Below are 16751 nucleotides of genomic sequence, written 5' to 3' on the forward strand. Positions count from 1 at the left end.
ATAGTTCCGTGTGTCTCCTACAATAAAACTGATAATTCCGTGTGTCTCCTACAATAAAACTGATAGTTCCGTGTGTCTCCTACAATAAAACTGATAGTTCCGTGTGTCTCCTACAATAACACTGATAGTTCCGTGTGTCTCCTACAATAACACTGACAACTCCGCGCGTCTCCTACAATAACACTGACAACTCCGTGTGTTTCTCTAACAATACAACTGACAACTCCGTGTGTGTCCCTTTCAATACTATTGACATCACCTTGTGTCTCCTACAATAACACTGACAACTCCGTGTGTCTCCTACAACAACACAGACAACTCCGTGTGTGTCCCCTTCAATACCACTGACATCAGCTTGTGTCTCCTACAATAACACTGATAGTTCCGTGTGTCTCCTACAATAACACTGATAGTTCCGTGTGTCTCTTACAATAACACTGATAGTTCCGTGTGTCTCCTACAATAACACTGATAGTTCCGTGTGTCTCCTACAATAACACTGATAGTTCCGTGTGTCTCCTACAATAACACTGACAACTCCGTGTGTCTCCTACAATAACACTGATAGTTCCGTGTATCTCCTACAATAACACTGACAACTCCGTGTGTCTCCTACAATAACACTGATAGTTCCGTGTGTCTCCTACAATAACACTGACAACTCCGTGTGTCTCCTACAATAACACTGATAGTTCCGTGTGTCTCCTACAATAACACTGACAACTCCGTGTGTCTCCTACAATAACACTGATAGTTCCGTGTGTCTCCTACAATAACACTGACAACTCCGTGTGTCTCCTACAATAACACTGATAGTTTCGTGTGTCTCCTACAATAACACTGCTAGTTCCGTGTGTCTCCTACAATAACACTGCTAGTTCCGTGTGTCTCCTACAATAACACTGATAGTTCCGTGTGTCTCCTACAATAACACTGATAGTTCCGTGTGTCTCCTACAATAACACTGATAATTCCGTGTGTCTCCTACAATAACACTGATAGTTCCGTGTGTCTCCTACAATAACACTGATAGTTCCGTGTGTCTCCTACAATAAAACTGATAGTTCCGTGTGTCTCCTACAATAACACTGGTAATTCCGTGTGTCTCCTACAATAACACTGATAGTTCCGTGTGTCTCCTACAATAACACTGATAGTTCCGTGTGTCTCCTACAATAACACTGATAGTTCGTGTGTCTCCTACAATAAAACTGATAGTTCCGTGTGTCTCCTACAATAACACTGATAGTTCCGTGTGTCTCCTACAATAACACTGACAACTCCGTGTGTCTCCTACAATAACACTGATAGTTCCGTGTGTCTCCTACAATAAAACTGATAGTTCCGTGTGTCTCCTACAATAACACTGACAACTCCGTGAGTCTCCTACAATAACACTGATAGTTCCGTGTGTCTCCTACAATAAAACTGATAGTTCCGTGTGTCTCCTACAATAACACTGATAGTTCCGTGTGTCTCCTACAATAACACTGATAGTTCCGTGTGTCTCCTACAATAACACTGACAACTCCGCGCGTCTCCTACAATAACACTGACAACTCCGTGTGTTTCTCTAACAATACAACTGACAACTCCGTGTGTGTCCCCTTCAATACTATTGACATCACATTGTGTCTCCTACAATAACACTGACAACTCCGTGTGTCTCCTACAATAACACTGACAACTCCGTGTGTGTCGCACGATAACACTGACAGCTCTGTGTGTGTCTCCTGCAATAACACTGACAACTGCGTGTGTCTCCTACAATACCACTGACACCACCTTGTGTGTCTCCTACAATAACATAGACAACTCCTTGTGTCTCCTACACTATCACTGACAACACCTTGTGTGTCTCCTACAATAACACAGACAAGACCGTGTGTGTCTCCTACAATAACACTGACAACTCCGTGTGTGTCTCCTACAATAACACTGATAGTTCCGTGTGTTTTTCCTACACTAACACTGACAACTCCGTGTGTGTCTCCCACAATACCGCTGACAGCTACGGACGTGCGCTATAATACGACAACATTGATGTCACGTTTGTATACAACCCACCTCTCACCCCTGACTCACTGAAATAATTTCAGAGAATTTGGTTTGATTACATTACCATCTCAGAGAACATATTAATAAAACAGGATATGTTCAGGCATCATCTGTGGTCTACTAGGTGACGCTTACGGCACGACAGAGTTATAGTGAAATCACTACCACGAAGCCAACACATAAGGCCTGTACATAATTTTTTTATTTCGAATTGACTAATCCTTTACTGCCTGATGACTGATGTATTAGACATTCTGTGTTATTATAAATGTTGTGATTATTCGACAAACAGGCCGTTCAGTGGCTCTTCCTTTTAATTCACTGACTATCACGTCTTGTATATCAAATGGTATTAGAATTAAAAGTAACACATACACAACATAAGGGAACCAGAATACACACCAAAATGCAAACGTTTTAAGCGGTAATGTTTACATCGTATCACTGCGTGGCTGTGACAAAAACGTTGGCAGCATGATCGCAGTCAGTCAGGAATCAGAAGTTAATGTCACATCCAAAAATAGGTACTTGATGCAGCCCCAAACACCGAGGGGGAATGTTTCACGCGACAACATTAAGCACTATCTATTGACAATTTGATGACATGCGGCGCTTCTGATCCCGTATCCAACCAAACGGAAATAGTATATTTCATAGTTCTCAAAATGGGTGTGGGATATTCATTATGAGGCCTACTGAATACGTGACTGTAATAGTGCTTATTGTTGACATGACAGGTGCGTTACACAGTTGAAGTGTTCGGAATATTGATGATATTATAAAATATATGTTGCCTATAGAAACCTTTGGGTGAGATTTGACATTGTATCACCTTGTATGATTTACTGTAGAGGGATGTGACTTTCTCAATTAAAGTATATTGTATGTCTGACTTAAGGTATAATAGTTGGACATGTTCATGCAGGCAGATGTATAAATCAATATGTGAGTGTGGATGTTTGTGACTCGGGCAGTCAACTGTGACGCCGTACTTGGTAACAGATGAAGTTTAGCTTTGAAAACCTTGCATGTATTTCTGTTGTTGCAGGAATCTACCAAAATGTCATGTTTGTGTTATTGCTTGCATGAAACTCAGAAAAGATCAGAAGATTGTGCTTACTAACGGATGAAGTTTAGCTTATATAACATCCCTTTTTGCTGACTAGGCGTTTCTGTCATTATTTCCATGAGGCCCAGAAAAGATGAAAAGCCCTGACAATATTCATAAAACAGCTCGTGTTGTGAAATACAAAGCACAGTTATCAAACAACTCACAATAGCAATGTTCTAAAGTATAAATAAGTTATTCTAAGGAGAATATTACATCTTCTTTATTAAATGTTGTGTTACGCTCCTGGCATGGTAGGCCTTATAATTTGCACGTGGACATTCTACAGAGTGATCGAAGCACTCACTCTATACACTCAGAGAGACAGTCCCACATACAGATGATATGTAATCTTGTATGACAGGGGGTGGGGTAGCCTAGGAGTTAGAGTGTTCGCTCGCCACGCCGAAGACCCAGGTTCGATTCCCAACATCTTCACAATGTGTGAAGCGCATTTCTAGCGTTCCCCGCCGTGTTATGCTGGAATATTTTTCTTATGTAGGTGTAAAACAATACTCCTTCACTCACTCTACTATTGGTGTCTACTTATGCATTTCACAACTTTTGAGGTATTATCTACTAAGATAATAAAGAGCATCACATCTCTTACTCAGAAGTTGTTTGATCAAGGTTACAAGACTCAAAGCCTCAGTAAAGCTTTCAACATGTTTTATGGTAGACAGTTTTATGTTGATGACATTTCACCTTTTCGCGAACACCTGGTGTCATCACTATTTGATAGTAATTCATAAACACATGCCCATGACACAGTCGGAATCATACACTCGACTTTAACAGAGACTTCTTGTGGCTATGGAAAGGGACTTTTCCCCTTATTAATGCCTATTGAATATTCTCAACGTGGCTTTAGGCAAAAAAAACCTACATTTGTTCAAGTGTTTGTGGCGAAACATACTTGCCCTTTGCAGGAACACCTCATGTCACCGCTCATTTTGAGTGATGCAGTTGTAATGACACCCTAGCATGATGTGTGTCCTGACATTGTCTCATCTTCTCTTTGTTACTCATTCATCAATAATATATTTCACCACTATTTTGCCTTTCAATTGTGTAAAGTATTGAAATAGATTGCATACAACCCTCATGTTTTGTACCATGTCCCTGTCTGTGTAAAACAACACAAATGGATATGTAAATTTATTGATGCTCTTGTCATGCATTTCATTAACTTTCATTTTACAGAATGATTTACTGGTATTTCACACATTCATAAAATTTGATTGAATATTTAAACTCTCACAAAAGATGACCCTTCCTTTCCGTTCTTGTGTTTAGTTAACCGTTAACGAAGTCCACCTTCTAAAACATAGCCATCTGTGATATTCAGCTGATATATTGTTTGGACTGTTCATAATTAGTTATTTAAAGTTTTGTTATTGAGATATACAATTGTCACATGGAATTAAAACAACAAAAATTGTGACTATTGTTGTATAGCATAATCACAAACATGAACGTGAAGAAACATACTCGCGTGTGGTGTGCACACTCAGTGCTGGGGCAGAGGCAATGTTACATTGAGTACCAACAGCTGTCAATTGCTGGTTCTGTAAACACAGCCATTAACGCCTGTGTACTGATACATGATAAGTGAAGCGATCAAGGCCAGGTGTAAAGATGTGTATCATGTAGTGCACTATAGCATGAAATGTACAGTCGCAATTACACACTAGCATGATGCGGGTCCTATCAGTGTCTCATCTTACCTTCTGTTACTCATTCATCAATAACTAAACAGAGATAATATCAACGTTTCAGCATGCATCAGTTAAACCTTACTGTTGTAAACATCTATATTTAATGGACAAAAAATAAAGATGACAATTCTTTACCAGCTCTAATACAATGAATATAACAAATTTATGATGGCACTTCTTTTACCAGTTAAAATACAATGAATGAACAAACATGTAACAATTGCTTTGGATTTGTTGGAGGTGCAACCATGAATTATTTAACGTTGCTCGTAAGGGTTTGATTACAAACATGTTCATGTGAGATGAGTAAGTGATTTAATCAGAATGGATTTTCGCCCTTTTTACCAATATTCTAGCAATATCACATCAGGCTTTGGCATTTTCTGTGTGAGGAGATTTACTGAAGGTCATGTAGGTATGTACAGCACGAACTTTTGTAAACATGTACTCTGTGGGTCAACATTTAGTTTGCATATGTCTACTAATGCTTGAACAGCCGATTTCATATAGCCATACATCTGTACATGGCTTTTTATGTGGGTCCATACGGTCAAACAAACGTAACTTGTTTTTATGCAGGCATTCATAAAACACGTTTTCAGACTTTTACTTTGCTTGACTTTGAAATGTAACACATGGGATATATGTCAGCAGCCACTGTTTAAAAATATGACTAAGGATTGCTTCACACCCTACACGAGTGGGATATTTATCTTTCAATCAACTGCAATGTTTGGTAACATTTGTTCTGAAGTATGATGCACGAGTAGGTGTTAGGTCCTGGTAGATGAGTATATATATCTCCCCGCTCTACCTTCACTGTCGGTGTGGAATGAAGTCAATGACGATGCTGCATACAACGTCAATCCTCCTCCTCTGCCTGGAACTCGTCGCAGGTGACTATATCGTTTAAATTATCTTCATGAATTGTCATAATGTGTGTGTTGAAGATGTTAACTTCTTAACCAGTAGTTGTGTGTGGGATGTTTTTTGAAGCTACCTGTAATTTACAACAACATACCTTGCACTTCCAACATAGGACAATAGCGATGCCATAATTTATTAGCACAATTTTGTTTTTAAATCTGTAAAAAAGTCGTAACAAGGTTTGAATTGTTGAGGCCACATGTAACATAAATCAAACATGTTTTCAGTTGTGTTATGAACCTAAGGTTGTTTCCTTTCTACCGCACATGAATATGAATTCGGGGGCTATTTGAATGGGGGGGGGGGGGGGGGGGGGGGTATGTTTGTTGTTGAACCCCACAGTCGGCAATATTCAAGCAATATGGTGGCGGACCAGACATATGGAGATGATAAACTAAAAAAAGGATATGGATTTGTTGCCATTTAGCAAATGTGGAATAACTAACGAACTTGGTCAATATAATTAAAATCACGATTCAAGTCATTTCGCATTACAGCTGTTTGGTGCTTTCATGCATTTAATAACATTTGTCAAATGCATTTGATAACACATAAATTTCACTCACTCACTCACTTGCTTGTATGCCACGAGTATGTACACTTGGTACGTGTGATTTGATGAGGGTGGATGATAAACAGATGTAGATATAGATAAAGGTATTAACGCCTTAAATTATTTTTGTTTGTTTGCCTAACTCTGTCTGACCACTGCAATAAGAGATACTGCTCCCTGATTATGTCAGATGCTTGCCACTGAAGCTGTTAGCAGTACTTTTTACACTTCAGGCTCTGCTTATTACAGTCTACTAACTGAAAAGGTTCGAAGAATGATGTTGGGTGATTAATAAATCTCACCCTCGTGTCTTTTGATATCAAATATATGAGATTCTCTATATATTCCCTGTTGCCAATAATTAATATTTGACATGTAACTGGATAACATATTTGTAAAACTTGTCCTTGTCCCCATGTTGATATATTTATTACTCACTGAATCTCAATAGTCAACATTGAAAAAAACATAGTTGGCATAAGGTTGGAATATGAAAACAACGAAGGTGTAGTGTTATTGAATGGTTGAGTAAATAGCGTATTTCCTCCGGTCTTTTAATATCTTGTGTACAAGAGCATGTTGATAAAAGTTATAAAATATTTGGGTTTTATTACTTGTATCGACTCCTGGTGTTATTTGATATAAAAATGTACCAGGGGGATATCCTGTGTGTACTGCCCCGATACATATAGCTGGAATATTACTGAGTGCGGCGTTAAACAACAAATAAGCAAAAGCATCAAACAAGCATGTATTCTCTTTGTACAGCTCATGATGATCAACCTTTTTAATTGAGACATATACATTGTTTACTGTTGAAAAATAAATTTGATGAACGTTACCATGTCTACCTCAATCGATTTAATTGACTTCAGTTTGAGGAAGTTTTACCAGAATCGATTGTCTGTGTGTGATTCTGTATTTTCATCTTATACATATACTGAACCACAAAAGTTCCTGTGACATTGAATAATATTTAATGCAAAGTTATGTTTTTCACCAAATCTGAAACAATTTCGGTTTGCAACAGATAAAAGACTCATGTAAGTGTTCAAATGGTTTAATTTGCCATACTGACTTCAGAAAAGGCGTGATTGTATATAAAAAAACATGAACATGCCAAAATGTCAATTTACAAATCAATATTTTGTGTGTCCACCTCTGGTTGCGATGCAGGCAACACATCTTCGTCTTATTGAATGGACCAGGCGTCGCACAAAGTCCTGTGGGATATCTGTCCATATCTGCTGGAGCATGTTTTGAAGTTCATGGAGTGTCTGTTGAACACATGGTTGACGTCGAAGGCGCCGATCCATCTCATCCCACATGTGCTCGATTGGTGATAGATCAGGGGAGCCAGCCGGGCAGGGGATGACATTCACGCTGTTTTGTTGAAGAGAATCCTGAACAAGTCGAGCAATATGAGGCCGGGCGTTGACATCTTGAAAAGTATTGCCTGGGCCATGATGATGCAGAAACGGTAGAACAAAAGGGCCGATGATCTTGTCGCGGTAGCGCTGCCTATTGAGATTTACCTCTACCACTATCAAACGGGTCCTCTGTCTTGCTATAATCCCACTCCATACCATAACGCTGCCGCTCCCGAACCGGTCTTCTTCCATGGCACAATGACGTAACGTTCACCACGACGTCAGCACACTCGAATCCGTCCATCGCTGTGGCTGAGGTGAAAACGAGACTCGTCAGTGAATAGAACTTGTCCCCACTGCATGGCCGTCCAGCGTAGACGCTGTCTGCACCAGCGTAGATGTGCTTGACGGTGGTCTCCTGTCAAAATTGGACGTCTGGCGGGTCTTCTGGCGACAATCCCTGCACATCTGAGGCGACGACGTACGGTTTGTGAAGATATTCGACGAAGGCCAGGGATGCTTCTTGCAGTCACTGTTGCTGGCTGGAATCGATTTCGTAGGTGTGTTGTTCGAATCCAGTTGTCTTGTCGATTATTGGTTACGCGTGGCCTGCCACTCCGAGGATGGTCTCTGACTGCAATCGTCTGTTGCCAACGTTGCCATCAACACCAAATGGTGTTTCTCTAGACGTTAAATTGTCTTGCAACATCACGTTGACTCGATCCCTCTTCAAGCATACCAATGGCTCGCAGACGTTCATTTTCGGACAGGCGTGGCATTTCGTAATGTTGAATAATTCCGTTACTTTGTTGATTTTCATGAGTGATCAAACTTTTCCACGCAAATATTGATATTGATAATGGACACTACAAAATAAGTTACATTATATATTCCCATAATTTCCTTCACAGCATTACAAATATTGATAAAAAAAATCGAACTGTGGGTTTTTTCGATGCAAGAGAAGATCGTTCTGTAAAAAATGTCTTGAATAGACAGATAAAAGGATTGGTTTTTCGTTGATATTGATTTGACACGTCACGCCTAGTCAATGTTTATTATTTAAATCAAATATTTTAAATTACGCATTCTTAACATGCAAAGTGAGCATCTCTTCCTATATCTTTTGTGATTTAACTTAGTGCATCCTTTAAATATCTGTGTTCTGTTATCAAACGATCAAAACAATTTTAAAACCAAATCTAACTTTGTGGAGATATTTTGTCAAATGTGGCCAATTGTATCCAAGGAATATTGAAAACAAAATACTGTCACCACTGTGCATGATGTTGCGCCTGTCTCGACGGTAGAGGTCAAGAATTTTTGCTCAAAATTTCCAATCATTGTCATACATAGATATTATTAATTCCCCAATTCTTGCAATGACTTTTCGCTCATGCATCTCCATAATCTCAGCTAATATATGCAACACCATGGAAAATGGATCTCTTGTAATAGCAGAAAATGCAAAAGGGTGTTAAATGGGAGGTTTGAAACGTTTATATTTACAAACGAGAAAATTTCAGAGCTAGGGTTTTGTTTTACTCTTGATTTATGATCATTTCGTCTGGGCACCATGTCGCACTGCTTGGTTAGAAAGCATATATGTAAATATCATGTGGTTTTAATACACAGTATGATAGGCATCGACATTGACAAGTAAGTGTCATTATTATAAGTACACTGTTTGTATTTGCATTGTCCAAAGAATTGTTTTGTCGGTCAACAGATTTGGACATGACGCGGGATATGTGCTCGTCCATCTTCCCGAGGCAAGGGAGTTAACTGACTGTAAAAGTCCAGTTTCCACCCTTGCCGAACTAGGCTGGAATTCCTTGGCTCGATTGTAGCGCCACCGTTATTACGAGTTATGTCCCTTATAAGTCTCTCCTATGGACCAATCAGATTCTACCTCTCGTATCACTTGCATTTGTTTCACACAAAATGGCGGCGCCAAGTCAAGACGATCTTATCGATAATCAAGATCTACATGGTGATACACGGGTCTTACCTCGCGAAGTGCATCAAATCACGTGAGCACCTTTATGAAAAAACGTGAAAAGACTTGGCAAATATCTGTTGACAACGAGTTGGCTGTGCACATGCTTTAAAAATCCTGCAGTCGACCGAAATCTGCACAACAGTTTACTTACCGGATTTCGATTTCTATTATACATAGACTCGTCAGTCCAGCCAAAATGTAACTCCATAATAACAGCCTAGTTCGGCAAGGGTGGACACTGGACTTTTATAGACAGTTAACTCCCTTGCCTCGGGAAGATGGTGCTCGTCCGATTTGTATTGATAATGATGAATGTAAATTATGCAGATAAAAGTTATACATGTACACTGTTACAAAATACAAAATACAAATCGATTAGATATGTGTATCTACCTCAAGTCACAAATACGACTTTTGAGAGCGTCATTAACCTGTTTATTCATTCCTTGGACAATAGAAATGGGATGCGTTGTAAATAGTATTTAAAAACACTTATTTCTTACAATTTCTTTCACTCTTACTGTCTTTAGAAATTCAATTCAATGCTAATGTGCTTGTAAAATAGAGTTCCCGACCTATTTATACTTATTTGTAAATATCTACCACAGTGAGTCAAACTGACAGACATACAGACAGACGCACACGCACAAACTATGCTTAAACTATCCATACAATTTTAGACTGACAACTGATTGAACACATGTGATAGAAAATCATAGTTATGCACTTCATATTGTTATCAACGCTAACTGTGTGGCCACACTAATTAGAATGTCTCTCCATATGTGTAGTGTAACCAAGTATCCATATCAACTGTGATAACACCATTGTCATAGCAATTGGAGCGGTGAGTTAACCTTGTGGTTAAAGCATTCGCTCCTTACGCTCAAGACCCAGGTTCGATTCCCCACATGGGTACCATGTGTGAAGCTCATTTCTGCTGTACCCGTCGTGATATTGCTAGGATATTGTTAAAAGCGGCATAAAACCATACTCACTCACGCATAGCGTTGTTTTTTAAATTACCATATGAAAAGTGTGCTTTGAGATTTGTAGGTGCTTCTTTGAACAAAACCGATGTCATTACTCCGTGCTCGGCTTCCACGAACCGGCAGTTCTTGCATGAGCTGAGGTCGCTGCTGAGCCTCTATCTGGGGGAGAAGGTTCTACCGCCAGTGACCTCCACTCCACAAAGTAGCAGCTCAGGTAAACACGCCTTTGTGTTTCTGTGTATGTATAGTCTTTGATGTCAGGAAGGTATATATAAGATGGTGATTTCAATACTTGATGATTGTTTTCAGTTTCTGATGATTGTTTAACATGTATTCTACTGTTTACATTCTATGATGAGGTCATTAAATTTAAACTCATGCATTACGTACTTTACCAATACGGCACACATATAAGATTAGCACACACCATGTCTCTCCCAGTCAAGTATTTATTTGTCTGTATTGAAATCTGTGTTTTTTCTGTGTATTTGTAGGAGGAGGAGCGATATTCACTCGGTGGGGAAAGACAACATGTCCGTTAGGAAATGATGTCATGTATAAAGGTAAAACATTTCGAGACACATGTTTGTTAAAAGGGGGTTAATCACTTTGTCAGATGGGTTTGTTTTTTATTTAATTTTAATATTTTCAGGGGGTCAGTTCAATCAAAGTACATTTATAGAATGGTATCATCTCATACATAAGTGGACTTTCCAATCGAGAATGTGAAAAGCTCTTTATTGTCTGGCTTCGCTGGAACATATGCAGTTAACTCAAAAAGGTTTGTATTGAAACTACTGCCATACATGACATGTATGCAAAACGAAAACAATCATATGTGTACAGTGTGCGTAACTGTACACTTTTCAATGTGTTTATTTTTGGAGACATAACGTTGTGCATTCGCGATCGGTTCCAAATCTAGCACAATTAAATCTACAGGTAGTTTAGTTCTGCAGTGAAACCAAAGAATGTTTATCCCCATTCTACCATTAAAAGCAGACTTTTGTTGTCAGTGAGGCAATATGGCGAGGTTGGGAGAAATAGGGTTTAACGTGGTGTTCAAAATAAATTGAATGTTTGCGTAAGTTCGGACTAAAGGCGGTTTTATAGCACAAGAATTCCATGCCATATGAGTATCAAACACAGACACTTGTTTTATTCCATTATTGGTTGCAACCAAGCATGCTTTTTCCACCAGGATTTCAAAGAGCGACTCTTACTGAAAAGATGTTGGATAGGGGTTCAACATTCAATGCATTACTGAAGCTTTCAAAAGGTGTAATGGTTGACATCTGGAGGATATTTTCCACGCATCAGTGACCAAACTTATGCCTGCTGCAAATCCCTACTTTTACTTGTATCATATGTTCTCGAGCTTGTTCAGGCGAACACTTAACTTGACTTTACATGTACTTGTGACGGGTGGCACTAGTCGGTCAGGATACGCCCACCTTTTCGCGAAAAACTGTAATCCTCACTGTTTGATAGTGATTCATATGCACATGCTTATGACATAGGCAGAATTGTTCAACGCAAACCGTTTTGTAAAAGAATGTTTGGAAGATGGCAAGAAAGTTCATCAAACGTTAACGGAGAAGTCTACCTGCTTCGCGTAATTCTTAAAACCAGCTGAACCGTAGCAATTAGATAATCCAGGTAGAGTCAGGGATGAGTGACTTTGCTGGTGAGACAAAGCAGGCACGTTGGTCAATCCATTTTACAATTTACAGTGGTGCACAAAATTAAAACAAAAAGACGTCATTAATTCAGCAATTGTCTTAAGCACGTACTATGTCACATCTTTTGGGGGCAAAAACGTATGCGTGAGTCATATTATGCAGCACTTATCACAAGAAAAATGTTGTCAACAATTATTCAATGCAAACACTTCATTGGTCACAACAAAACGTAGAAGATTAACGTTAGTCAAACGTATTCTCCTAGAAGATGTGCATCTCTAGCAGTATAGTCGATCAGAAATACTTCATTGTCCAAAATATTTTCCTTCGCTCGTCTTCATCGTGAACATTTTTCCATGGTGAGGCAACCCAACTTAAACCACCTGGTTTGTAATCGTCTTTACATGTGCCGGTTACCTCACTGTCTTAAAACCTGGTATCACGTGTGTCCATCATTGGCCTGATGTCTGCACACTACCTCATGCCTGTAGAACCAAGAAGCATGTGGATGACACTTTGTGGAATGCAGCCAAGTCATCCCGAAGAGCTTGACATTATTGCTGCAGCTTCTGTGGCCCTGTTTCACATAGATGTAAACGTCTGTCTGTGTCATCCCACAGATCATTAATTGGGTTCAGATCATCCCAAGGCACCTTTTACAGATCCCATAACTTTAACGTAAACACTGCTTTTCAGTTTCCAAAGAACGAATCATGCAAATGTCACCCGCTGTCAAAGACAACAAGACCGCCAGGGTGACACTTTATCAGAATGAAGGAACGTGCAGGCTTATTTTTCATGTGGCAGTCCTCCTTTTCTGAACTTTTAACATTGTAGTAAAAACCACAATTCTACATTTTGTAACACAAAATTATACGTAGTTGAAAATGCACCCCGACAATGATTGAGAAAGAAGTACGTTTCTATAAATATTCGCGTTGAAACCATCAAATCAGCTGTTTCAGTCAAAGTAATAACTGTCAAAGCAATACTGATATACTCGCAATAATTTCAGAAGCCATAGAAACAATACCATGTCACACTGTCACGTACCAGCTTGTCGTTTCTGAAGTTTATCCTATTTCTAGTGGCGTCAGGACTCTGTTGGCTCTTTAACTGGCAACGATTTTACGATTATCTCTTGATAAACCACCATGCTCGGTTTTCATTGTAAAGGATACTGACACCAATAAACATGTACTGCTGTAACCTAGCTGCAAGCGTAATTTGCCTCGAATGTCTCAGTTGTGAAATAATGTCACGCATATAATCAAATGTTACAGAATTAATCGTTGTTGCTGTACTTGACGTACATACTCACAATAGTGCCTACTTTCAGCTTACTGAACCTGGCACGAGCAACGTGCTTTGACTGGAACTTATTTTTCGGTAAATGGAAGGTTCCAACGGAAATGAATGGGTCATTTGTTTTTCTTCACACGGCTAAGGAGGAAATGCATTTATATGCGTATTCTACGACACGTACAAACGATTTCAATGTCTTTCAGTTTGCTCAAGGTGAGGCTTACAGTTGAAAATGATAAGAAGAATCCACCTACAGTGTTTTTGTAATATGGGCAACATCAACCGAGTTTGGGTAAATCACTATTCGCGTGGCCACAAGCTTGTCAAAATTTATTAATTACTTGGTTGATAATTCCAACGGTGATGAATTGTCTCTATATGACTCCCATTAATTCACTAACATCTAATGATCACGAGCTGGTATGTTCTAAATAATCTGATTTCCAGGCAACAGGAGGACTGGGAACATATATATATTATATGTCTTCACATAGAATAAAAGCTAGTTCCTTTCAATCTCCTAGGTTATGCAGGAGGAAGTCACTACCAGGCCAAGGGTGGACCAGGGACAACTCTGTGCCTTCCTGACTCTCCTATCTACGCCAACCATACTGCAGCAGGATCAAGCAGTACTCTCTATGGGACTGAGTATCAACCTTATCAAGCAACAGCGCCTCTGCACAACATGTTACAACATGATGTCCCTTGTGTGGTGTGCCGCAGTCGTGACAGGAGGAGTGCTGTCATGGTCCCTGCCAGGAATCAGTGCTTCCCTGAGTGGCACCTGGAGTACAAGGGGTACCTCTTTGGGGGTGGCACTGTATACACAGGTTCAACTGATTACGTGTGTGTAGATGAAGACCCAGAATCCATAAAGGGAGGCCATGCTGACACAAACGGACATCTCCTGTACCTGGTCGAGTCTATCTGTGGTCCCCTGCCATGTCCACCATATGTTAATGGCTGGGAGATGACCTGTGCTGTTTGTACAAAATAAAAATCATCTTTTAGTTCCGTGTCTACAAATCAATGAGAATTGCGTTCTTGTCGGGACAATGAAAAGCTGATCAAGTTCGAAATGTTTTGCGAGTTGAGGTGTCATAAGGAAATTATCCTTTTTTGCACTATACGTGCCAAAATAGAAATATCAAGATTACACGTTGTTTGGAAAAGAGATATACTATTCATATCCACGTTCATGTCAAATAAAATCAAAATGGAAAAATTGTCAAACATTGTCAAGTTTTTGTTAAATTCCGGGGGCGGTGAGGTAGCCTAGTGGTTTAAGCGTTGGGTTACACCAAAGATCCGGGTTCGATTCCCCACATGGGTACAATGGGTGAAGCCTATTTTCTGGTGTCCCCGGCCGGTATATTGCTCGAATATTGCTAAACGCGGCGTAAAACCATACTTACTGTCACTGTTAAACTCCGAATGTTTGCTGTCTTCCCCGTTGAGTACGTTACAAGTTACATCACCCTTCGGCAGGAGTGTATATCTCGACCTTCACCGTCAACCATGCACAATACTTCATTCATGGATGTCTGATACAGCCGTGCGTGACGGTACACGTGCTCTGTTGGGTGCTACATAATCCAGCGCAAACAATATCAACCATGTCTGTGTGTCAGCTGCATTGCTGACAACTACATGTGATTCTACAATACTCACTCAATACCGTCTGTATTTCTGATAATTTCTGTAATCAACGGGGTGTTTTTTTCGAATTGCTTATACCCTGTTTTAGAGCGTGTAAATCATCAACGCCAAAGAAAAATAGGTCTCGATTTTCTGCAGAAACAGATTCCATTTGGCAAAAAAAGCATTTGTTTCTACCATTATATGAAGGGATCACTAAAAAATCAGTGATGACACCGGGTCTCCAGGTAACACCCACCACTCACCCAAGTTGCATACTAATATAAGCGTTCTTTGGCTTACGCCTAACAGTACTCCTTTCGTAGGACAGTGGTGTGTACCAAATCGAGTCTTGACCAGACAATCAAGTTAAAGTTGACCAGACAATCCAGTGAAAGTTGACCAGACAATCCCGTGACAAGATAGTGCCTTTACCGATTTTTTAAAAACTGAAAATAATATGTTTATTTAGAATTACGCCCGCTGCGTACAAGTGCATCTATTCTGCTGCTAACAAGTAAAGAGAAACGCTTAAAAATATAGTTTGCAACACCGTGTGTGGTGAAGATTATTGCACTTATATAGCGACGTACATGCACGTGTGTGTGTGGCTGCTTGTACTAGCCCGGACTAATGCCGATTTATGGTGCTAGCTCACTGAGATACCATACCGTAGTTTAACATGAATACCCTACTCAGACATAGTATAATGACTCCGAGCCGACCAGTCCTTGTTTAAGCCCCTTTATGCCAAGCGCCAGACAGGGTAACAACAAGTACCATCTTTTTAACGTCTTATGCTATGACGCGGCCGGAGATCGAATCTCGGACCTTCCGACTTTCGACAATTGAATGACAAATTATAAGCTTATAGCCACTACCACGAGTTGCAAATGCCATAACTTGCCCGTGCAGTTTGCTTTACCTCCATAACACTTTTGAACAAGTGTGAAAACAATGCCGTTTAAGACATTGCAAATCGACGATGGCTGTGTTTTGACGCACTGTTTGTCGAATATCAGGCCATCATAATTTTCCAATAACATTTATCCAATTTCTACACCGGATTTTTTTGTGTAGTCAGGTTCAATGAACTACATATTACCTGTGCATTTCTTTTTTTGAAGAGTGTATATGCAACGTCGGTTTCCATTCTCTGCCCAAACAGTTTCCATTGCAGGTGGTATCCATTACATTACCGTCATTTAACAAAACAACAGCTGAAACAAAATATATCATTTTTTTATACCCAGAAGAATATTTGCCATTGAAGTTAATGGCTTGAGGCATACAACAAACAGGGGGGTCACCTGAATTCATGTATCTTCGTACGAATAGTACAACATACCTTGTACTGTATTACATTTGTGTACAGTCGCGGTTGCTGTGTGATTTTAC

The 16751-nt window shown here is 39.7% G+C and overlaps 1 protein-coding gene across 3 annotated transcripts in view; it reads left to right on the top strand.

The window, feature by feature from the left end:
- LOC124141724 (short-chain collagen C4-like) overlaps nt 1–14948 on the top strand; it is a 48496-nt gene extending 33548 nt beyond the window's left edge. For 2 of the 3 annotated variants that reach the window (XM_048385214.1, XM_048385215.1), the window contains exons 2-4: nt 10793–10942; nt 11223–11291; nt 14240–14948. In XM_048385214.1, coding sequence (XP_048241171.1) covers nt 10793–10942; nt 11223–11291; nt 14240–14712 — 692 coding nt within the window. In that variant the 3' untranslated portion in view covers nt 14713–14948. Of the gene's footprint in view, nt 1–5698; nt 5781–10792; nt 10943–11222; nt 11292–14239 lie in introns of those variants that run through there. The other variant, XM_046509805.2, reaches the window with a different exon arrangement.
- Nucleotides 14949–16751: the final 1803 nt, after the last annotated feature.

This window comes from Haliotis rufescens, unplaced genomic scaffold (genome assembly GCF_023055435.1).
Source record: "Haliotis rufescens isolate VD_foot unplaced genomic scaffold, xgHalRufe1.0.p SCAF_56, whole genome shotgun sequence".
NCBI lineage: Eukaryota > Metazoa > Mollusca > Gastropoda > Lepetellida > Haliotidae > Haliotis > Haliotis rufescens.